The sequence below is a fragment of the Varanus komodoensis genome, unplaced genomic scaffold, assembly GCF_004798865.1.
Source record: "Varanus komodoensis strain SLA01 unplaced genomic scaffold, ASM479886v1 scaffold5, whole genome shotgun sequence".
Lineage (NCBI taxonomy): Eukaryota > Metazoa > Chordata > Lepidosauria > Squamata > Varanidae > Varanus > Varanus komodoensis.
Window position 1 is genome coordinate 14957968 of NW_025336087.1, and position 24620 is coordinate 14982587.

The following is a 24620-nucleotide window of genomic DNA, read 5'->3' on the forward strand; positions in this document are numbered from 1 at the left end:
TTCCCCTATGATTGTTATGTTTTTGTTGTACTTTGTTTTAAAATCAATTTTAAGTGTTCCTTGAATGCATTTTTAGTAGAAAGCTGGGATGCAAATAAAATAAATATAATCATTATACCATTGTTAGGCACATGAATATTTACCACCTTTTATTAGTATTAAGCAATATGTGAGCTTTTTCTGTAATTAGAACTGGAGACAAAGCGGAATTGTTCAAGGATCTTGCAGATTTTCCTGTAATAAGGAAGAGGAAGGATGAGATTCAGGCAGTAGTTTGTCAGATGCGGACACACCTTCAGGATATACGAAGAATGCTAAATTCCCCCTCTGTAGATTATGTAACAGTATCAGGACAAGAGGTAACATAAATATTGATTATTTATTTTTCCTTTTATGTGTTATGTGTGCTGACATTTTATAATTTTAATAACTGTATAATTATGTTCATGTCTTTAATATTTAGCCATCTTATGTTGTTCCCTGAAATGTTTCAGGACTGTTAGCATGTTACTTTTAGTAGTAGGTTTGCAAAAGAATAACTGGCTTTGACCCTTGTTTTTATTTGCTAGGATTTTTGGGGAAAAAAACCTTTCCAAATATCATAATTTTGTTCTGAAAATATAATTGTATGGGAATGTGATTGAAAGGGATCTTATAACAAGTGAAAAACTGATTAAGCTGTTTGAAATGTAGCTTATAAGTATTGAATATCAGTTACTAAAATGATAAGAATGAGAACAGGAGACCACTGAGCACCCACAAAATGTTGTGGAAGGACACTTTAAATCCATTCAACTTAACAATGAATATTATAGAATATACTAAGGCACTTTTGCCCAAGTTGGTGCCCTCCGGATGTGTTGAACTGTGACTCCCTTTATTCCCAGACTTTTGGCTGTGATAGGGAATGGTGGGAATTGTAGTCCAGTATATCTGAAGGACACCAGATTGGGAAAAACTATTTTAAGAACTTTCTAATGAATGAATTCACACAGGTACTCTTGTGCTTTTTGTTTGTTTTTCAGTCTTATTTTTAAGTATTATGTTATTTGCTTCTAAAAAGTTCAGTGGAATGGTTGATTCATCAGTGTTGCCTTTTAAAAAACATTCCCAAATTCAGAACCACAGACAGAGTTTATCTTGCTTGCTCTTTGGTTACCCTTGAAAAAGGCTTTATTGATGGAAGATAATCTCTTTATAAAGAACTTTTTAATATCTGGGATTAGATGAATAGTAATGATTTGAAGTTAATGCAGCTAGGCTGGTTACATGTGCCTACACTGGTGAGAAGTCTGGAAAATAAATACGGGATTTAGAACTGAAGTGCTTGAAAAATCAGTGCAGTAGAGGAATATGGTAATTTAAAAATAGTTATGATCTGTCCATTTGAAAATATACAAAGCATACATCATTGGTCAGTCAAACTGAAAAGAACAACATATCTAAGAACCACGTGTATTATAAAATTGTTGTCTTCACTATATTTGCAGCCCAGTTCAAACCTTTCAGTAGAACAACCACTGGTGAAGATTAGCATTTCTACAAACAAGAAATCAAGAAGTTTCACAGAAAAACTATTTTGGTTCTACATTTTATCTATGTGGTACCAGGAAAAAATAACATAATAAAGCACTTAGGGTAAACAGCACATTTTTTTTAGTGATGAAGATAGAAATGGACAATATTAGTCCCATTTTGCCTTTTTTCACTTAAAGTGTGAGATTATTCTTATGCCGAAAAATGGATATTTGGATCCCAGTTTTGCAATTGAGTAGTTTATTTGAATATACTGTATCTGATGAGAAACTTCCTTCAGTTATGGGCTCCATTCAGATGTAATGATAAACCAAAGTCTGAAGTTGGTTTGCTTCAGGACACCACAGTGAAGGTTAACCACAGTTTGTCTAGGTTGAGGCATAACAACAAGCAATGATAACCATGAAAGTAACTCCATTTGATTGAGCCAGTTTATCAGGTAGCAAGCACACCAGCCTGAAGTTAACTGTGTCTTTTTCTCATAATAATAAAAGTGTAGTTTACAGCCTCTTGTTACCCTGGTTTGTTCAGGAAACCCTGGACTCTAAGATATGAAAATGAAAAGCCTCTTCCTAATTGAACCAAGTAGGGTAGAGATAGCTAATGGGTCATACATTGCCTGCCTGGATAAACACAGCCAAATTAGGTGATAGAAATTTAGAGTGGTACTCCTCTTAATCCTGTGGTTGTTTGATTACCTATAATTTGCTTATGAACTGAAATCATTGTGGGGTTTATTGTAAAATAGGGCATTTTGCTTCATTAACAAAGTAGAATGCGCAGCACAGTTAGTTACTGAGGCATAAGTTTTTGTGGACAAAGATATATCAGGCAAGCCTTGATCCATCAAACATTATTTCACAATTAATATGTTAGCCTTTAGAGTTGCAAAAAAACTCTGCAATATACTCACAGTTTTCCATTTGATATTTAAATCATATATGTCTTAGTTTCAGATTGAAGTTAAAAATTCCCGTGTGTCTTCTGTACCATCAGACTGGATTAAAGTTAGCAGGTGGGTAAAGATGATAGAATTTAATGGGTTTACGAATAATTTTATCATTTACATCAAGACTGTGCTATCTGGTGTCCTCCAGTACATCTAGCCATCATAGTCAATGCTCAGATATTATGGGTGTTGTAGCCTGAAGTATTTAGAGTGTACCAGGTTGCCTGTAGCTTATAGCTCCCCACCCCCAATAAACAAATAAATAATTCAAGCACTTGACTAATGGGAGAATATTTGTAAAAGGACTTGAAAGAAATATGATAAGAAAAATATTCCTGTGTTTCCAATATTCCTGTGTTTATAAGGAAGATCTGATAAAACAGTTCAGAGAGCCCTAAAACTATTAAAAGGGCAGCTCAAATCTTTATCTAAGAGAGCCAGTATGCTGTAGTGCAGGACTAGGACTCAGGAGATCTGGGCTCTTGCCCCTTCTCAGGCATGGAGCTCACTGGGTGACTTCAAATCCTCACTTGGTGACTTCGGGCCAGTCACAGATTCTTAGCCCAACCTACCTCACAGAGTTGTTGTTGTGAGGATAAGATTCAGAGGAAGAGGAGGAGAATTATGTGAGCCACCTTGACCTCCTTGGAAAAAAAGATGGAGATATAAGTATAATAAATCTCTGTTTTTAGATTAAAAATAACTAGTCTTTCTGCAATCTGATAGAATTTTTGTTCTGTTTCAGAACAAGAATAATTGTTACCACTAAAAATGATGTAATCTGCTCTTATGCATGTTTTCTTAAATTTAAATGTATAATCGTCCTATCCTAAAAAATGTTGTATTCGGTGGCAGTTCTTTGTAGAATGAATTACATTATGATTATTGACTCCCAGTAGAGACTTGGTTTTAGTAAAAATATGAAAAATAGGAAAAAAACCTGGGAATATAGGAGAGAGCGGGACACATGACCACAATATCCAGTCCTTGCTTGAGGCTCCAGCAGTCCAAGAGTAAATGGATGTCTGGTTGGCTTTCCATCTCAAGCTATTGCCCTAGAATTTTGCTCAAAGAGAAACTAGGGATGATCCAGAAGTCCAGGAGATGGCATTGGTGGGAATACTCCAGTGGAAAGTGTCTTTAGTCAACCATGGCAGGTGAAAAAATGAAACTAGCACATTTTTTACTAAAAATCTGACTTTTAAAGCTTTGTTGAACAAAAGAATAGACATCACAATTAGTGCTAAATCCCAAGACTTGCCTAGGTATAAGAAATCGGAGGTGCCTAGTCACTTGATGGAGGATTTGATTATCTTTCCTGCAAAAGCTATTTGGTTCTTTTCCTTGATGTTGTGGTCTCAGAAGAGGAATCTTATTTACAGATAGAAGAATCTGGTTCTTAGGGCATAGTCAGAGTGTATGATGTCAGCATGCTGGAATTAATCTCTGCCTAGTTTCAAAGAACACTGCCTTCTGTGGTACAGAATAAAATGATGATGAGTTGCAGCCTGAGCTAGGCTGGGAAGTAACATCTCAGTTGCACAGTCTTATTTTTTGATAAGAGCTAGACTCAGCTGGGAAATGAGCAATATAGACAGCTGGGAAGGCAAGAGAAAGGCAAAGTTTGTCAGTCCAGGTTTGGATTTCCCATGGGATGAGAGTGAAAGTAAACCATAGTAGCTGCATCCTCTTTATAACAGTTGGCATAAAAGAGGCAAGAGAACTTTGTGGATATACTCTCTATGGTGCTGGACATTCATTTCATACAAAAACATAGAAAACATAGAAAACAGAGCAAGTCAGAAGGGGCCTCCCGGGCCATCTAGTCTGACCTCCAGCACCAGCCGGCTCCGCTCACGACATGCCCACCATGTGGACGTCCAGCCTGTCCTTGAACACCCACACCGATGGGGCCTCAACGGCCTCTCGTGGAAGCCCATTGCACACCCTTGGGGTCCTGACTGTCAGGAAGTGCTTCCTGGCATCCACACGGAACCTTGGCTCCCTGAGTTTTGCTCTGTTGGAGCGCGTCCTGCCTTCCTCTGCAGGGGAGAACAGGTCTCTACCCATCTCCATGTGACATCCCCTCACATACCAGTATGTCACCAACATATTCCCTCTGAGTCTTTTCCAGGCTGAAGAGACCCAGTTCCCTCAGTCTCGCCTCATACGACATCCCCTGCAAACCGGCCACCAACCTTGTGGCCCTACACTGCACTGACTCCAACCTGGCTATATCCTTTCTGTAATGAGGGGTCCAAAACTGAACACAAGTTGTGGGAGCACTAGAGTCATGTAGAGTGGTAGTAATACCTCTCTTGATCTAGAAGTCACACTTCTGGCTATGCAACCAAGGGTGGCGTTCGCCCTCTTGACCACCTCATCACACTGCTGACTCATGTTTAGCCTGCAGTCAACCAATACCCGAGGTCCCTTTCACAAATGCTGCTCTCCAGCCACTTATCACCTAACCTGTACTTACGACACCTATTCTTATGCCCCAAGTGCAAGACCTTGCACTTATCCACATTGAACGCCACCCTGTTGTCTCCTGCCCATTTCCATAGTCTGCCCAGATCCTTTTGGATCTGGAGTACCTGCTCCTCAGTTGTGGCCACTGCTCCAGTTTTAGTGTCGTCTACGAATTTGATCAGTAGACGGTTCACCCCTTCTTCCATGTCGTTAATGAAAAGATTAAACAGGATCGGCCCCAGGACAGAGCCCTGGGGAACCCCGCTTGTCACTGGCCACAATCCCGATGATTCCCCGCTAATGGTTACCTTCTGCTTTCAGTCAGTCAACCATGCCCTAATCCACCGGACAGTGCTTTGGTGTATCCCAAAACTCCTCAGTTTCTCCACCAGGATATCATGGGGCACTTTGTCAAAGGCCTTGCTGAAATCCAGGTATACCACATCCACTGCATCCCCTCCATCTAGCCATCTCGAAACCTTGTCATAGAATTCCACAAGGTTTGTCTGGCAGGACCTGTTTTTGCGGAAGCCGTGTTGTGTGGCTGTCAGCCTCCCTTCCCTATTTAGCATCACTAGATCTCTCTCTATTATGAGCCTTTCCATTGTTTTTCCTACAATGGACGTAAGGCTAACCGGTCTATAATTCCCCATGTCCTTTCTACTACCCTTTTGGAAAATTGGAACCACTGACGCCACCCTCCAGTCCTCTGGAACTTCACCCGTTCTCCACAAGGTCTCAAAAATGGAGGCCAGTGGGCGTGAGAGAACCCCTGCCAACTAAGTACTCTCGGGTGTAACCCATCAGGGTCTGGCACCTTTGTAATGTCCAATGCCCTGAGGAGCCCCTCGACTTCAAGGGTGGTGACTCTAATCTGTGCCCCTAAGTCCCCAGCCTCATCTAATCTATGCGGATATCCCCCATCCTGCTTTGGGGAAAACACAGAGGCAAAATAGTCATTTAGCATCTGTGCCTGTTCCCTCATATCAGTCACTGGATCTCCTTTCTCCTTATTTAGTGGTCCCACCACTTGTCTCCCCTTCCTCTTCCTATTTACATGCTGAAAGAAGCCCTTTTTGTTGCTCTTGATATTCTTGGCAAGTCTCAGCTCATAATCAGCCTTAGCCTTGCGAAGAATCCTTCTGCAACGGGCCTTCTCCTCCTGGTATACCCTTTTGTCTTTTTCCCCCAGTGCCCATTTCCTACTGAGGTTCCTCTTTCGTCTAATCCCTCTAAGCACCTCCTTTTGCATCCATGGCGGCACTCTCCTCCGCCTCCCCACCTTACTGACTAGAGGTATCGTCAAGGCTTGCGCCTCCTAAACTTCCCTTTTGAGTGCTATCCACCCCTCCTCAACTCGCTTACCTTCCAGTAACCTATTCCAGGAGACTTTCCCCAGTCTGGCCTTCAGTTGGTCAAAGTTGGCCCTCTTGAAGTCCCAGCTTCTAGTGCTCGACCTGCTGCACGTCCCCAGTCTCCTAATCTCAAAGCAAAGGATGGAGTGATCACTCGCATCCTGAGCTCCCCTAATCTGTATTTCAACAATCAGCTCCTCCCTACTAGTCAAGACCAAGTCAAGAATGTTTCCCCCCCTTGCCGTCTCTCGGACCCTCTGTGTGAAAAACGCTCCCTCAATAGCTTCTAGGAAGCGACGTGACCTGGCTGTCACCGCCAAGTGAGTCTCCCAAGTAATATCCGGGAGACTGAAATCTATCTCACTGCATCCTATCCCTTCCCTGATGTATAAAGCCACGCCCCCACCTCTCTTTCCCTTCCTGTCCTTTCTAAAAGGGTGATACCCTTCTGTGTTCACATTCCAGACTTGCCTTTCATCCCACCAAGTTTCTGTGATTCCCACCAGATCATACCCTCCTATTCCCAGGAGAGCTTCAAGCTCTTCCTGCTTATTACCCATGCTAGTATTGGTGTACGTGCACCTCAACTCCTTCCCACCGCTTCCTTTCCTTGGAGTTCCCAGCCTCCTCCTTCCTCCCATCCTCCCTGATACCTGGCCCCTCTCTGTAGGAGTCCTGTCAGTCCCTGCAGTATCTCTAAAACTCTGCTCCCAGAGCCCTGATCCTCCCCCCACACTTGTCCAGTGCAGACATGTTTCTGGGGGGCCTGAACCCCCCCCCCCCGGCTCAGTTTAAAGTCTTCTGGACAAAGCTCGCTAGAGCATCTCGAAAGCACCTTTTCCCCATCCTCGTGGGGTGTAACCCATTCCTTGCCAGAAGTCCATTGGCAAGAAAACAAGTGCCATGGTCGAGGAACCCGAAGTGTTCCTTCTGGCACCACACCCTAAGCCAGTCATTCACTTTGGAGGCCCTCCTGTCCCTTCCTGGCCCAAATCCCCGGACAGGTAAGATTGACGAGAAGGCCACTTTTGCCTTCAGTTCCCTGAGTTTCTTCCCCAAAGCCTCAAAGTCCCTGGTGGTCCCAACCACACCCTGCCTGGCCACATCGTTTGCCCACATGGATCACCAGGAGTGGCTCCCCCGGAGCGAACAAGATGCTCCACTCTGTCCTTCACATGCCGGATGCGTGCATCCGGCAAGCAGCAAACCTCCCTTGTCTTCAGGTTGGGGCGGCATACCACTGCCTCAGTGCCCCTCAGCAGGGAGTCCCCAACAACAATCACCCACCGCCGTACCTTCCCGGTGCTGGTGGGCGGCCGTGCCCTGGCCCTTGCCTCTCCTGCAGTGGCCCCCTTGCCGCCTGACATCCCAGGCTGGGGGTCCTGCTGGTCCCCTGAGGCCTCATTGCCCCAGCCTCCCCAAGTGGAGAGAACCTGTTTCCCAGCTCCAGATTGGTGCCAGGAGAAGGAGGAGGCCGTGCTGGCCTCCTCCTCCTGTGGATGACATACCTCCATGTTTCCGCAGCTGCTCCTCCCGTGGCCTCTCCCTCAACCCTCTGTCCAGAGGGGGGCTGCTCTGGGGGGGCCTGGAGAGCTCTCTCGGCCCTCAGGCACCTCACCTCCTCTTCTAGCAGGGTCACCAACTTGTATCGAGGGCAAGTGTATCCCTGCCTCTCCTGGGGGAGAAGGGCGAACATGTCGCAGCTCTCGCAGCGGACAGCAACACCTGTGACTCCTGCCAAGGCCATCTCCTGGTCTGCCATCAGTATCCCTTCCGAGACCTTACCTGGGACCTGCCTTGTCTGTCCTGCAGTTCCTCTCACTCGCCCAGTTCTCCCAGACAAAAACCCACTCGCACACACACACAAGGCTAAAATAAACTTAAATTTAAATTAGAAGAAAAACAAAGCAAAGCACAGCACAGCACAAACAAAACAAACAAATAAACAAACAAACCTCTGTGTCTCAGGGAAGGGAGTCTCCGGACAGCCCGGGCTGCAGCTAAGGGACGCAGACAAGGGACGAGGCCTTATCAGTCCCTCAGGCCGGTGGCCCCACCTCCTGCTCCTTCCTGGCCCCTCTAGCCTCTCTGGCCCCGCCCCCTTCCTCTCCGCTGCTCCTGGCCCTCTGCTCCCCTGCCCAGCTCCTACCTTGCCTTCGCCAGTCCCCTGGCCACTCAGCACTCTCTTCCAGTCTGTGCCTCTGCTGCTCTGCTGCTCTGCCAAGAGGCCAGAGCCAAAAGGGCTTGCAGTGGCTGAGCGCGGCCTTATCAGTCCCTCAGGCCGGTGGCCACGCCTGTCCGCTTCCTCCTGGCTGCTCTTGCCTCTCTGGCCCTGCCCCCTTCCTCTCTGCTGCTCCTGGCCCTCTGCTCCCCTGCCCAGCTCCTACCTTGCCTTTGCCAGTCCCCTGGCCACTCAGCACTCGCTCCCAGCCTGTGCTTCTGCTGCCCTGCCAAGAGGCCAGAGCCAAAAATTCCCTTGTTCTCCTGAACTAAAACATGCCTTTAATCGTATGCCTCGGAAATATATCTTGAAATAGACTGTTGGAGACTTGTCAAGTCTCTATTTCTGGCTCCTTTTTCCTTTATCTCTGTTTATTTGGGCACACTAAAAACTGTGATATGGATTCTTGTGGGGTGTCTTTGTGCCCCACTGTAATAAAGGAATGTACTGTTTCTTTAACACATGTTTGGGTGTTGGTGTCTTAGGGAACCAGGCCTGACAAGTTATTTCTAATAAAAAAGAGCACTTTACAAAGATGGTTGTCTCAGTGGTGAACATTGAAAAAACCCTTTCATGACATATTGCAAGTTGTTTGCAGTATTCAATAGACAAATAACTCTACGTAGGGATTCATTTGTTGCTACGTAATTCTCTCTCTCATTTCTTGCACATATACACCCCATCCTGCTTTTGTGCATATGCACAATTGCAGGTTTAATTAGAATCTGATGATGCCTTAGTCTTGCATATATAACATAATAGCTTAGCTTGTTCATTTGATTGTGTTTTCCTGCTTCAGCCAAGGTCAGTGCTAAAAACACCAAGCTCACAGCTCTCTTACCTAAATTGGATCTGTTTGGTCTGCTCTGAAGCCGGGTGGCTCGCTAGTAGTACAGTGACTCGCAGTCCAGCACTGTTTCAATTAAGTTTCACTTGGCTGTCTTAGTAACAAGCTAGTCAGTAACGTTTTTCTTGACCAACTATTAGTTATTGATGCTCAAAGAATCTAATAATGATGCTTGGCATTCATTTTTTATTTGTCATATTTCTGTAGAAACCTATTTAATTCTTAATGTGACATCTCTTAATATATTTTTAGAAATGCATTTCCATTACTGTAGTTTTGGTATGAAAACTCCAGAGGTCAACTGACTGAAAACTTTAATTAGTTATATGCTTTCTAGGTGAATGAGGAGGCCAAATTTCATACAGATTTATGTAATACTCTCCATTCTGAAATAGCATTTCATTTGATTGGTATCTTGTCCTGAATTTTTCCATTGTGATTTTCTACTGAGTAAAGCATAGTAGCCTTTCCTTTTGAAATCTGTTGATAAGACACATAGAGAATTGTCTACTTCACACTGTACTTTTCTCCTATGGAATCTCCCCCTTTCCTTTGTAGTAAAGGTTTATTTATGGTGCACATGTGGTGCTACAGGTACACTAATTGGAGAGTAGATATGAGCAGCAGCTGCTTCAACAAAAATAATCCCACTTCAGATAATATGATCCATACTCTTTTTCTGTATGGAGATTACCACTGTATACAAAAAACACACTATGTACACTAGTTCTAAGAAATAAATAGTCTAATTTAACACATTGCTGTATGACTGATTGCTTAGTAACCTTGATTTCCCATTTGGCTTTTTTTCTTCTAGCACAAATGCCATCAGCCGTTTCCACACTCCTTTTATTGTAGAAAATTACAGACATCTGAATCAGCTACGTGAGCAACTAGTCCTTGACTGCAGTGCTGAATGGCTACACTTTTTGGAGTGAGTTCACAAATTCAGTTTTTGCTGTTGAAATAAGACTATAATGCAGCTTTCAAAATATAAGTTTCAAGCTGATTATTGTTGTAGCAAATGTTATTTTGTACATAGTTTTGCTTGCTTACAGAGTTGGCTGCATTTCAAAAGCTGGCAAATTTAAAATACATAAAGCCAGTATTTTAGAAGTCATGACCTTTATTGCATGGTTTTATCACTGTTTGCAATTCTTATAAGCTAACCTAAACCGTTATCCACTTCAGGGGCAGTTCATTTCTGTACCCTAGTTAGTACTTTAAGCTAATCAATAGTACTAACACAGTAACAACATTAAAAGAGCATTTAATTTAAGAACTATGACAGTTCTATAGTGACTGACTTAATTATTTTCAAAATAATACTCTGTAGTGACAAACTACCTGTCCCTTCCCACCAATCACAGTACTGTACCCATACAAGATCCATAACTATGGAACAAAAAGAAAAGTAACAATTAGCATACCTCATGTCTTTTCTGGAACTAGAGCTGAGATGAGCAGGCATTCTCTCTAGAACAGGGGTACAGCCTTTTGGGTCCATTAGCACATTTGGCAGTTTGATAAACTGTCCTGTACATTACCACAAAATGACTTTCACTAGGTATAAGGCCTAGTCATAAATGATCAGTCATCTGCCCCAAAAGGAGCTTGAATGCAAAGCAGAAGTGAATCTGAGCTCCAATACTCTAAACAACTCCATTGGACTCAGTGCCAAGAAAAATCTCTTTCAAAGAAGGCAAGCACACAGCATACACCCTTAGCCATTCATCCTCCATTTATCCAAAAACCACGCGCCACACACATGCATGCACACACACTTCTGAGGCCTTCAGTGGATGAACTGCCTCTCCTGTAACAACTGCCTTGTTCAAAGTCAGATCTGTTTCCAGCTTCACTAATTATCCCAACTCCTGGCATGGGCAGTGCAGTTCTTCCAACTTCAGGCCACTCCTTCATGGTAAGAAACTATTGGAAAAGGCAAGAACACGAAACTCATTGGTTCTGTAGAAAAATAAAAGAAAGAAGGATCCAAAGAATGCACATGAACATGCTTCAGAACTGCTCCCATGGTTTCTCCCACACTCACCTCTACCACCACCCCCTACCAACACTTGTGGCCGCATTGCCACTAGAATCTGCTTTGGTCACATTAACATTAACAGCAGAAGAATACAGAACTATATCAGCTAAGGCTAATCTACCAGCTACAACTCTCTCTGGACAGGCAGAACCTGGCAATGGTTATTCACATACTCATAAGCTCTCATCTGTGTTTTCCACATGGGGCTTCCCTGGAAAATAGTCAGGAAACATCAGTTGATACAGAATAGGGCAGTGAGGCTACTGATGAGGACTGGCAGATACAAACATATAATGCCAGTCCTCTACCATCTCCGCTAGTTATCAACTGGAATCTGGGTCCAATTCAAAGTGTTAACACTTTTGTTTAAAGCTCTAAACAGCTTGGAGCCAGGTTATCTAAAGGAGTGCCTCTTCCTATATGTGTCTGCCTGGTCCCTTAGATCATCATTGGGAGTCCTTCTCAAGGAGCTCCTTTTCAGGAAATATTGAGGGTGGCAACAAGGAAAAAGGCCTTCTCAGTAGTGGCACCCCAACTTTGGAACCAGCTCCGCAGAGAGGTTTGCTTGATGCTCTGTTTGTACTCTTTTCGGTGCCAGGCAAAGACCTTATATTCTCTCGATATTTTAATTGTTAAGCTATTTTAATATATCTGGTTTATAATCTGCTGTTGTGCCTTTTATTTTGTCTATGGCTGGATAAACATAGGAACATAGAAACAAAGCAAGTCAGAAGGGTCTCCCGGGCCATCTAGTCTGACCCCTGGCTCCGCTCACGACATGCCCACCATGTGCATGTCCAGCCTATGTTTGAACACCCTCACCAATGGGGCCTCAACCACCTCCTGTGGAAGGCCATTCCATACCCTTGGGATCCTGACTGTCAGGAAGTGCTTCCTGGCATCTAAATGGAACCTTGATTCCCTGAGCATTGCTCCACTGGAGCACGTCCTGCCTTCCTCTGCAGGGGAGAACAGGTCTCTACCCATCTCCATGTGACATCCCCTCACATACCAGTATGTCGCCAACAGATGCCCTCTGAGTCTCCTCCAGGCTGAAGAGACCCAGTTCCCTCAGTCTCGCCTCATGAGGCATCCCCTGCAAACTGCCCTATGCTGCACTGACTCCAACCTGGCTATATCCTTTCTGTAATGAGGGGCCCAAAACTGAGCACAATACTCCAGTTGCGTGTGCACCAGAGTTGTATAGAGTGGCAGTAATACCTCTCTTGATCTAGAAGCCACACTTCTGGCTATGCAACCAAGAGTGGCATTTGCCCTCTTGTCCACCGCATCACCTTGCTGACTCATGTTTAGCCTGCAGTCAATCAGCACCCCAAGGTCCCTTTCACAAGTGCTGCTCTCCAGCCACTTGTCTCCTAACCTGTACTTACGACACCTATTCCTATGCCCCAAGTGCAAGACCTTGCACTTATCCACATTGAACGCCATCCTGTTGTCTCCTGCCCACTTCCATAGTCTGTCCAGATCCTTTTGGATCTGGAGTACCTGCTCCTCAGTTGTGGCCACTGCCCCAGTTTTAGTATCCTCTGCAAATTTGATCAGCAGACTGTTCACCCCTTCTTCCATGTCATTGATGAAAAGATTAAACACGTTCGGCCCCAGGACAGAGCCCTGGGGGACCCCGCTTGTCACTTGGTGCAATCCCAATGATTCCCTACTAATGGTTACCCTCTGCTTTCGATCAGTCAGCCATGCCCTAATACATCGGACAGTGCTTTGGTGTATCCCAAAACTCCTCAGTTTCTCAAGCAGGATATCATGGGACACTTTGTCAAAGGCCTTGCTGAAATCCAGGTAAACCACATCCACTGCATCCCCTCCATGTAGCCATCTTGAAACCTTGTCATAGAATTCCACAAGGTTTGTCTGGCAGGACCTGTTTTTGTGGAAGCCATGTGGTGTGGCTGCCAGTCTCCCTTCCCCATCTAGCATCACTAGATCTCTCACTATTATGAGCCTTTCCATTGTTTTCCTACAATGGACATAAGGCTAACTGGTCTCTAATTCCCCATGTCCTTTCTACTACCCTTTTGGAAAATTGAGACCACTGACGCCACCCTCCAGTCCTCTGGAGCTTCATCCTTTCTCCACGAGGCCTCAAAAATGGAGGCCAGTGGGCGTGAGAGAACCCCTGCCAACTAAGTACTCTCGGATGTAACCCGTCAGGGTCTGGCACCTTTGTAATGTCCAATGCCCTGAGGAGCCCCTTGACTTCTAGGAAGGTGACTCTAATCTGTGCCCCTAAGTCCCCAGCCTCATCTAATCTCCTAAATTGAGGTTCCATGAAGTATAATGGCGTTGGTTTTGGATTGTTGGATTTTATTGTTATATTAACTTTCATTTTAAATATTATTTTATTGTATACTTTTAACCTGTAATCTGCTTAGGGAGCCTTATTCGCTGATGTGACGGGATAAAAATCCAATAAATAAATAAACGATACCCTTCCTTGAAACTGTAAGGAGCAGTCACGCAATACCAAGCACCCTGTACAACTTCAGAATACTGGAAATTGGTTTCCTAGGCTGACCTAGTTCCATCAGCGAAGTTGAGATCAGTATCAATAGCAAAAGCAGGCATGGCCCCCTCTCTCACATTGGAACCAGCAGTCAGAGAGGTCATTACTTTTCTATAAATTGTATTCTTGGGATATGAGAGGAGCCCAGGAGCTTCAACATAAGCATAACAGATATTCTTCATCGTGGCCTCTGTGCATCACATATATGGGTGCTGCGCCTGTGCAGTGCCTTTGGCTGGAAGATTGAAAGCTAACGGTTTTTGGCGGGAAAGCTCTGCTCCCTCTCCCCCTATAGTCTACAGAGAGCGGAGCATCCGCCATTTTGTTCAGTCTTTGCGACCTCCGTTCACTGTGCCTCGGGCCGCTTTTGCTCTCGCTCTGACCGTTGCTCATGCTGTTTTCAATCGTTCTTCTCTCTAAGTTTAATAGCCCTGTTCAGTAATTTAGTAGTTCTTGTTCCTTCCTCGTTATTATCACCTCCTAGTAGTTCTCCGTTTTCTGTCGTTCTCACTCTCTTTCTATCTTCTTAAAAAAAAAAACAAAAAACAAAACAGAAATGTATTTTACCCTCTGCACTATCTTCTCTTTTTCCTCTTCTCACGATGGCGCAGCTAGCGGCTTTCCACAGGTGCACGGAATGCGGGTCTAAGATGTCTCCTGCAGACCCGCATGACCTATGCCTCCTCTGCTTGGGAGAAGGGCATAGGACTGACAAATGTTCTCACTGCCTGGCCTTCTCTAAGCAGGCCAGGAAAAATCGTGAGAACCACCTACGGAGGCTCTTGTGGGATCGGGCTCTCCTTCAGTCTGACCCACTAGTGACTGCTCCGAAGCCTGGCTCTTCCACTGGTTCCGCCCTCATGCCCTTCCGATGAAGGCGCATCTACCATGGGCACTTGGCCTGTTTCTCCTAAGAAGAAACATGAGAAGCGTAAGCACGCCGGTACTGACAAACTGGCCGACCACAAGAAAGCCAGGAAGGATAAGGCTCTGAAGCCGCCTAAGAAATCCAAGGATCCGGAGCGTTCTAGGCACTGAGATTCGGGCTCGATGGCCCCTTCGGTACCGACAGCAGTCACCGTACCAACTCCACCTGACCCAGTGCTTCAGGCGGCTATGAGGATTACCCCCCAAGGGTCCCCTCGCCACGTGGCTGAGCTTCCCACAGAGCCTCTCCCTACTCTGCCGAGGGAGTCAATCTCTGATGGGGAAATCCGGGATTCTCCCCCTAGGGCTAGGTCCCCCACACCTATGCCCACAGCCACATTGGAGGCAGATGTGGAAATGTCCCCGCCTAGGAGCTGCAGGAATCACTCCTTGAAACGCCGATCGGAGGGATGGTACTGCCCCTACTACCACGCATGGGGCGACCCGTGTTCTATTGGACACTATCCTGCTCCAAGGGGTTGATCTTCCCCACCATCTCCTCGTGACCTTACACTGTCTTTGGGCCCGAGGCATGCGTCCCCGGTACCACCTAGGGAGGAGAGTAGTCGATCCTTCTCTCCAGCGGAGTCCTCATCATCGGCCCCTCCGTACTATGGTGTCGAATCCGATGATTCGGAGGTTGATTCCACCTCCCCAAATGCCGCTGTGACCTCCCAGGGCCCTGCGTCACCCGACGAATCTAATATCTCCTTCGTGGAGTTGATGTTATGCCTGGCCCAGTCTCTTGAGATTGACGCCGTGCAGCGTCCGGGACCCAGTACAGATAAGTTCTACGATGTCGTCCACGGGGAGCAATCTACATCTATTGTGCTGCCGCTGATTACCACCTTGCGACAGGCCATGACACAACTGTGGGACCTGCCCGCCCACCCCCAGCCGACTTCGTGGAGGTACGAATCCATGTACTGGGTTCGGGAGGAGGACATACCCTTCGTCCTCCACCACCCCAAACCGAACTCGGTCGTGGTGGAGTCCTCCCAGGGCAGGGAGGCAAGAGGTCACACCGCTCTGAGGGACAAGGAAGGAAGGAAGATCGACTCCCTGGCCAGGCGAGTGTACGCTGCCTCTGGCCTAGGGCTGAGAATCTCAAACTACGAGGCGATGCTAGCGAGGTACCAATACTTCATTATGCAGTGCCTCCTTAACATCATCTCAGCCCTCCCAGACCACCAAGGTGACCTGGCTAAGGTCTTCGTAAAGGAGGAAATGCAAGTCGCTGTCCAACAGTACAACTGCTCGACATCATGTGGACATGGACTCGAGGACCTTGGTCGGTGCCGTCTCCCTCCGGAGGCACGCCTGGTTATGTAACTGTAACTTTCCGGAGGAGACAAAGAGATGTATTGAGGAAATACCCTTTGACGGGTCCAGGCTTTTCCACTTGGGAACCGACCACAAGCTGAAGAAACTCCCCGAGTCCTGCATGACGGCCTGGCGGATGGAACTTCAGACTCAGACCAGGCGTAAGTGTTCATGGACCCGTCCGTCCTATAGGCAGTTGTATCAGCCCAGACAGCAGCCCCAACACCGGCAGCAGCAACAGCAACGCCACCGTCAACAGCCTCCACAACGGTATCAGCAAGGCCGTCGCCGTTTCGACGGAGATAGGAGGCAGCGTTGACGGGACGGGCAAACCACTCCTCTGATTCCTACCATACCCACCCTCCTCTCATCTGGGGACTGACTGAGAAGCCAACTCCCCATCTGGGAGTCCATCACATCTGATCGGTGGGTATTGTCCATCATACAGCACGGCTATCGGATAGAATTCAACATCATTCCTCCATCGAGTCTGATCCAGTTTAACTCATGCTCGCTGGTATTGCTTGATGAAGTCCAACAACTTCTTCGTAAAGGAGCGATTCTTCAAGTGACTCCGGCTGACGGACTTCACGGATTCTATTCCAGATATTTTATGGTCCTGAAGCGGGATGGTGCTCTGCGTCCGATCTTGGACTTACGCAATCTGAATCGATTTATTGCAACAAAAAAGTTCCGAATGACCACCCTTCAAAATATTCTACCATTGCTGAGGAAAGAGGATTGGTTCGCCTCATTAGATTTGAAGGACGCTTATTTCCACATTTCCATTCATCCGGGTCATAGGCGCTTCCTTCGTTTTGTTGTTGCATCCCAACTATTTGAATTCACAGTTTTGCCTTTCGGACTGGCTACTGCTCTGAGAGTATTCACCAAATGTATGGCTCCTGTCTGTGCTTTCCTACGGCTCCAGGGGGTACAAATTTACCCTTACCTTGATGACTGGTTGCTGGTGTCCCAATCCAGGGAGGGACTTTTTGCATCCATCCATATGACCTGTGCCCTGTTAGAAGATCTGGGACTATGCATTAATACCAAGAAATCTTCTCTTCTCCCGGTACAGACGATCACTTTCATTGGAGCCCGTTTGGATTCTACGGTGGCGAAAGCCTTCCTTCCTCAGGACAGACAACAGGCTCTCTCTCGCCACATCCATCGAATGTGACGAGACATGATGGTTCCGGCAAGGTCCATCCAGAGACTTCTGGGGCATATGGCTTCCTCAGTTGCTGTGGTCCTACACGCCAGACTTCGCCTTCGTCCTTTACAACTCCTGTTCAACAAGATGTTCCGACCACAAAGAGATCTGCCAACAAAGATGATTCGAATTCTATCCTCTGTGCTCCACTCTCTGCTGTGGTGGTCAGTTCCAGCCAACCTGACCATGGGGGTTCCATTCAGACCCCGATGCCCTTCGGTATCCTTCGGTACTGATGCATCTCTGCTAGGATGGGGGGCAGTATGCTCCGACCTATACACTCAGGGCACGTGGAATCGTCAAGAATCCGGGAATCATATCAATTTCCTGGAGCTCCTGGCTGTATTCAAAGCCCTGCATTCTTTCGAAGATGTTCTCCGACATCGGGTCGTTCAGATAACCTCGGACAATATAGCTACCGGTTTTTATCTGAACAAGCAAGGTGGAACAAAGTCACCGACTCTGCCCAGACTCTCGATGAAAATCTGGGAATAGTGCATTCCGAGGGACATTACTCTGATGGCAGTTCATCTTGCTGGTATGGACAATGTGGAAGCGGATCTTCTGAGCAGACGCATGCTCATATCTCATTAATGGGAACTAGATCCTCAGATACGCAACCATCTTTTCCATCGTTGGGGTTCTCCCGATGTGGATTTATTTGCCACCCAACAGAACAAGGTGTGCGATACTTTCTGTTCGAGAGTGAGAATCGGGCAGGGATCCCTAGGGGATGCCTTCATGATCCCTTGAAGCAACATTAACTTTTACGCCTTTCCTCTGATTCTCCTTATTATGAGAGTGATAGCAAAGATAATACACGATGGGGCCACAGGGTTACTGATTACCCCTTGGTGGCCATGCCAAGCTTGGTTTTTGATACCGCTCTACATCTCCCATGGAGAATATCTCCATCTTCCTCTGCTTCCATACCTCATAACCCAACGAGACGGCACACTTCGCCATCCAGATTTAACATCACTGAAATTAACAGCATGGCGAATCCGATAACTCATAGTGTGGTATCGGTACCGACAGAATCTATAAGTGACTCGAATCCTGTCTCCAGATCCGGTGTGTTATGCGGTTCGTCTTCGCTCGTTTCCCCCACATCATCGGGTCCAAGGAACGTCCCATCGGATCCTACAGCCTTTCATTCGGATATCCAGTACATCCTTGACTCTGCATTGAAGTTGTTTACACGGAAGTCATATGTGCTAAATGGCGACGATTTTCTACCTTTGCTGAGTCTTGTTCGTTTTCTCCACATGCTGCATCTATACATCAAATCCTTCAGTTCCTATTAGAACTGCACCAGTCTGGACTGAAACCGTCTTCCATTAAAGTGTACACGGCAGCAATCGCCTATACTGTGGCTTAGTTGACTGATCACCCATCTTCTCTCAGCCACTTATAAAGAGGTTTCTTAAGGGACTTCATAATCTTAACCTGTCAATCAGACCAGTGATGCCTACCTGGAGTCTCTCTGTAGTCTTACAAGCGCTTACAAGAGCTCCCTTCAAACCCTTAGCAACAGTCGATTTACGCCTTGTTTCCTGGAAGACGGCATTTCTTGTAGTGGTTACATCAGCTCGAAGGGCTAGTGAGTTCTGCACTCTCCGTATAGATCCTCCTTACCTGAATTTTCACAGAGAGAAAGTTGTCTTGTGATTAGATCCATCATTTCCTTCCAAGGTAGCCACCTCCTTTCATATGGGACAGGACATTGTCTTACCTGCCTTCTTTCCATCTCCGACGAATCCGTTAGAAAGATTGTTGCACTCACTTGATGTTCGGCGCTGCCTGGCCTTCTACAGATCAAGGACTGAGTCTATATGATGCTCTAATAAGCTCTTCATAAAATACTCTGTCCGAGATCAAGGCCTTCCAGTTATTCCTCAAAGACTTTCCAAGTGGATAGTCCATACGATCACTCTATCTTATCAGCTGGCTGGGACTGACTTACCTACAGCTCCTCGAAGCCACTCTACTAGGGCTGTCGCTGCCTCCTCTGCCTTCGCGTCAGGTATTCCAATTGATGACATCTGCAGAGCTGCTACTTGGACGACTCCTTGCACATTCGCTAAACATTATCGCCTAGATGTTCGTGCTAGGCAAGACTGCTCCTTTGGCAGGGCCATTCTTTCATCTGTTCTTCGTTGAGGACACCTCCCCTCCTCCAATAATGGCAAGCTTGCTAATCTACCCATATGTGTGATGCACAGAGGCCACAACGAAGAAAAGCAGGTTGCTTACCTGTAACTGATGTTCTTTCAGTGGCCATCTGTGCAGTCACACAACCCACCCGCCAGCCCCGCTCGGTGTTGGTGAGTGGACATATTTGTCGGTACCGAACATTTCCTTTTTTCATGGTACTGATATTGTTTATAGTAGGGATATTTTTTCCACATGGGGGCGAACGTTCAGGCTTCAAAGACTGAACAACATGGCGGACGCTCCGCTCTTTATAGACTATAGGGGGAGGGGAAGCGGAGCTTTCCCGCCAAAAACCATTAGCTTTCAATCTTCCGGCCAAAGGCACTACGCAGGCACAGCACCCATATGTGTTACTGCACAGATGGCCACTCGAAGAACATCAGTTACAGGTAAGCAACCTGCTTTTTTTGGTCTGAGTTCCCAAGGTACTGTTCTGTGCTTGCAGAAGCTGTCAACAGGCACAAAGGTTTGGTATATTTTTCCAGCCGCTACCTTGATTGCCAAGGCTTAAACTGGATGCAGCTTATGAAACTATGTGCCTTCTTCAGTGTCACCAGGAGGGGATCCTGCCTATATTGACAAGGAACAGACATCTGGCAGGGGAGGTGCCTCAAGTCAGTGATGTCACATCCTTTGACTTGATTACAATTTCCTGTCCTGACCAAAATGAGCAATACCTGAAGTGGGTAAGGGAGGAATGGAAAGAGGGAGAGGAGTGAGCAAAGGAGATAGGATGGAGGGAAGATGCATGATATAAGCTACAATGGCACTAAAGGAAATCCAGGATGGGGGAAAGAACAGTAAAAGAGAGAGAGCAACCAAAGACATGACTTGGGAGAGACTGAGAACAGGTACACACGCTGCTTGTACTCTTAAGGCTGACTCCTGAAAAGAAAAAAGCCTGCCCTTTTACTGATAAACCCTGGGTAGGACAGAAAAGTCTGCTTGCTAGTAGTGTTTCAGAGAATCAGGAAGATGTGGGGTTTGAATCAAGTTAAGTATTAGCTACAAGTGACCAGGAAGCAATGTTGGAGAGGCAAACAGCAACCTTTAGCTTTCCACTGGCTTTCTACAGGCAGCAGTTATTTCAAAGGGAGGAGAAGATCCCTGCCATGATATATATGGTCTGAAATATTATTGTTTATAGAGTAGTCTTCCATGACTCCTTTTCTTGAAGTTTAACTGAACTTTGGTGCATGTAACCAAGACACCTTCAGTAAAAGAAATTGAAACACCTTTTGTATGTGATCCCACTAATGGAATCAATGGGGCAGGGAGGCTTTGACATTCCCCTTCCTCTAGACCCAGTGACAGTCTAGCTGTATCTTTCCCCTGAGGTATGAGCAGTGCTGCAGTCCTGCCCAACAGCTGCCTCCAATGTGGGCAATCACAACATCCCTGATGGAATGGGGTATGTACTGTGATACATCAGCTGTCCAGGCACTTTGGTCCAGCTTGGAGAAGTCCTATCACATTGATTTCTTAGAAGTTTTAGAAGCCCAGCAAACCTTGCATGCTTTCGGATCCCACATTATGAATCATCAATCCCAGATCGCCAAGGTAATATTACTGTGGTCTGGTGTATAATCAATCAAGGGGGCAACAGAATCCCTACAACTTTCGGATCTTGCTTTCAAAGTATAGGATTGGGTGATTCATCAGAAGTCAATATTTTCTTCTATTCATATCTCTGGCACCAAAAATCTCTATTAGTTAAACCTGTCACCTTATCCATTAATGGCAACTGGACCCATCCATCACAGCATCCCTTTTCTGAGAGCTGCATATGGTCTTCGTAGATTTCCTCACCACTCTGGGAAACAGCAGGTGGTGACTTATTTGCACCAAGGTTGCTTACCTGTGAGATCTTTGAATGGAATTTCAGCAGAAGCCCCACCCATTTTCTCTGCTTCAGTGTTTGTGTTGGATTTAGTGTTTATGCTCTAGGCATTTATGAGGTTTCTGTATGGCTCTGTAGCAACATTGAGTGCAAATTCTTTTGACTGGTACTGAGGGTACAATGTGCATTCTCTGGAAACTGTGGGAATAGGCAGGGACCTGCTAAGAACACTGGGACAGTGGGTAGGGTTTCCACAAAAATTCCTCAGTTATACGCACTTCTGAATCAAGGCTCTGAACAGATGGAGGGCCCATATGTGTGCACACACAGATAGCCACTTGAGGAACCACCTGTCTTTACAAGTAGCCTGTATAATCAAAAACATTAAGTGAAAAGTCATTTAGTTTCAACAATTTATATAAGAACGTAATAAATCATACCAATGGCAGCACTGGATATTAACCATTTTATCCATACTGTTTAATTCAGTTGTTGGTTTCTTCTCTCCTTCTCCTCCCCGACTTTCCTATGGCAGTCATTTTACTGACCATTATCACTCAATCGCTAAAGCTGTGGGTCACCTAGCAACTGTTGACTGTATCTTTTCCTTGGCTGAGGTTGCCAGACAAGGAGACTATTGCAGGTAATTACTTTTAAACAATATACTGGAGTAAGCTTTGTTGATTTAGGATAATGTCTTGTTAGGATGCCCAGAAGCCCCTGAACATGGAGGCATGGGCATCCACTGCAGAGCAGGAGGTGCACTGGAGGAAGTCTTAACCTTTCCATCCTCCTATTTGGCGATTTTGTCCTAACCTTTCCATCCTCCTACTTGGCAATTTTGTCTTAACCTTTCCATCCTCCTATTTGGCAATTTTGCTAGAGAGACTTTTTTGCTTGTCTAGCTGGAGTGTTTTGGGAAGAACGGAAGGAGGCTTGTCACTCCAGTCTCCAACCATTCCCTTTTATCTCTCCTCTATCCTTCTCTGAGATTGCTTTCCTGACTTCAGAGATCACTTCTTTTGTGGGCAAAGTGATGTCGTGGGGTCAATTTCTACTTTCATGGTTGGAGTGCAGTCTCTCAGCTCAGGTAAAGGAATCTGAAGAAGGGTCATAGGATCATTGTGCTAATTAATACAACAATAAATACTGCCATGCACCTATTTGCAATTATTTGCAAGAGTCTCAAAGTGTTGTACTGTCTCAGGTTGGATTGATGGAGTTGCATTTGCTGTAGAATGTGGTCTGCCTTCATACTGGAGAAGGTAGAAGTCAGATTTTAGATTTCTCACCCCATAATCTATCTAACATAATATAATTTATTTTTCAGACCTGTCATAAAAGATGAACAGTCAGAGATAATGATAAAAAATGGGAAGCATCCAGTGATAAATGTATTATTGGGAGAGCAAGAGCAGTATGTTCCAAATGACACACACTTATCTGTAAGTAAGAAAGGAAGAAGGTGGATAGATGATGGGAATATTACATCATTTTTATTCTGAAACAAACAAAATACCATATATGTGTTTTTATTTCCAAACTGTAGTATCACTGAAAATTTTGCCCCTTTCAGTTTTGCAATGGATGATACTTTAAAAGGATACTTTTTTGGGATTCTCGATAAAGAGTAAAATTATTAGACTTAAAATGTTGTGAGCTACTCTGAGTGTGAACATTAATATGAATATTTAATAAATAACCGACACCTAAAAACTCTCAATCAGAAATCTGTCAAGTAATAACCTTGGTTCAGCTGACCCCATATGACCATTAAAGTTCTGAAATTGTTAAATGGTGTATTTCTGAAATAATTTCAGTTTTCCTTTTTCCAGGCAGATGGTCAAAGGGTAATGATAATTACTGGGCCTAACATGGGTGGAAAGAGTTCTTACATAAAGCAAGTTGCATTGATAACTCTAATGGCACAGATTGGTTCCTATGTACCAGCTGAAGAAGCAAGAGTTGGTATTGTGGATGGCATATTCACCAGGTGAGATATATGAGCTGTATTTATTAATAGGTCATAGACTCAGATAGAAGTATAATTTCACATTATTGGACATTTGTTTTAAGTGGCATTTGCCTATTTATCCACTGGTTGCTTAAACTGATAGCTTCATACTTTATAAGAAATCACCTATAGGTTGTAGGAACAGTTTAGAAATAGGAAGTTAGTGCCTACTTAAAGATTCAGATATCAGGCATGGTTTGGATTTAATATTCACTAGCTATAAGGTAAATCTCCAGGTATTTTGGAATTCAACTCCCAGAAAACTTTGCCAGCATGGACAGTGGTCAGGAATGCCCAGAGTTGGAGTGCAAACATCAGGAGATCCACTTTCTGCCCAATGAGGCTATTTACTTGTTGCAGCTTGCCACTTGCTATGTATCTGTTTTGACTAATATCTGTTTTATGAGTCACATCCCTGTCTTCTCTTCTGACCTGAGAAAAAGCTTCAGATTTGAAAAAAAGGGAAGAAGAAGAAAACATGGCTGCTGCTTCCACTGTGTGCCAATTGGCTCAGTCTGAACAATGTTCAGATTACTAAGAAATCTACTTAGATTGGTTTAAATTTACTTAAAAATATCTTAATTTTCATTTGTAAACTGTATATACACCTGTGTGTTTCCATTCTCCTTTTTTTAGAATAATACAAATTGAAGCATGATTTGACTTTGCCACTTAAATTTATGTCTTTCACTCGTTATTTAGTTCGATTACAAGTATGGTGGTAAAATGTATTACACCATTTCAAGGAGAAATTAATTCACTTTAGTATAAGAATATAAGTTTATTTTAGTTTTAGGGAATAACAGTTACATCAGTTCTATTATATATGACAAGTTGACAATACTGAACTGTTAAAAAAAAGTATTATTTTAGTATTTATTCATTAAAAATGCCACAATTCCCATTTAAATGTGCAGGACTGAATGAATGCTGCTCAGCAGAATAAAATACTCAGCATAGCAAACCTGATTTGAACTTTCTCATCAGAGACACATAGAATTTTATAGTTAGAAGGCACCATGGAGATCATGTCGTCCAAAGCCTTGATAATGATAAGTTTACGAGGTAGGGCAGGGCTGGGGAAACTGCTTCTGTTGTGGGACTGAATGACACCCCT

At 44.9% G+C, this 24620-nt stretch overlaps 1 protein-coding gene across 3 annotated transcripts in view; it reads left to right on the plus strand.

The window, feature by feature from the left end:
* MSH3 (mutS homolog 3) overlaps window positions 1-24620 on the plus strand; it is a 101849-nt gene that overhangs the window by 65508 nt on the left and 11721 nt on the right. For all 3 annotated transcript variants that reach the window (XM_044446506.1, XM_044446508.1, XM_044446507.1), the window contains 6 exons: window positions 191-359; window positions 2487-2551; window positions 10198-10314; window positions 22025-22132; window positions 22820-22934; window positions 23325-23482. In XM_044446506.1, coding sequence (XP_044302441.1) covers window positions 191-359; window positions 2487-2551; window positions 10198-10314; window positions 22025-22132; window positions 22820-22934; window positions 23325-23482 — 732 coding nt within the window. The remainder of the gene's footprint in view (window positions 1-190; window positions 360-2486; window positions 2552-10197; window positions 10315-22024; window positions 22133-22819; window positions 22935-23324; window positions 23483-24620) is intronic.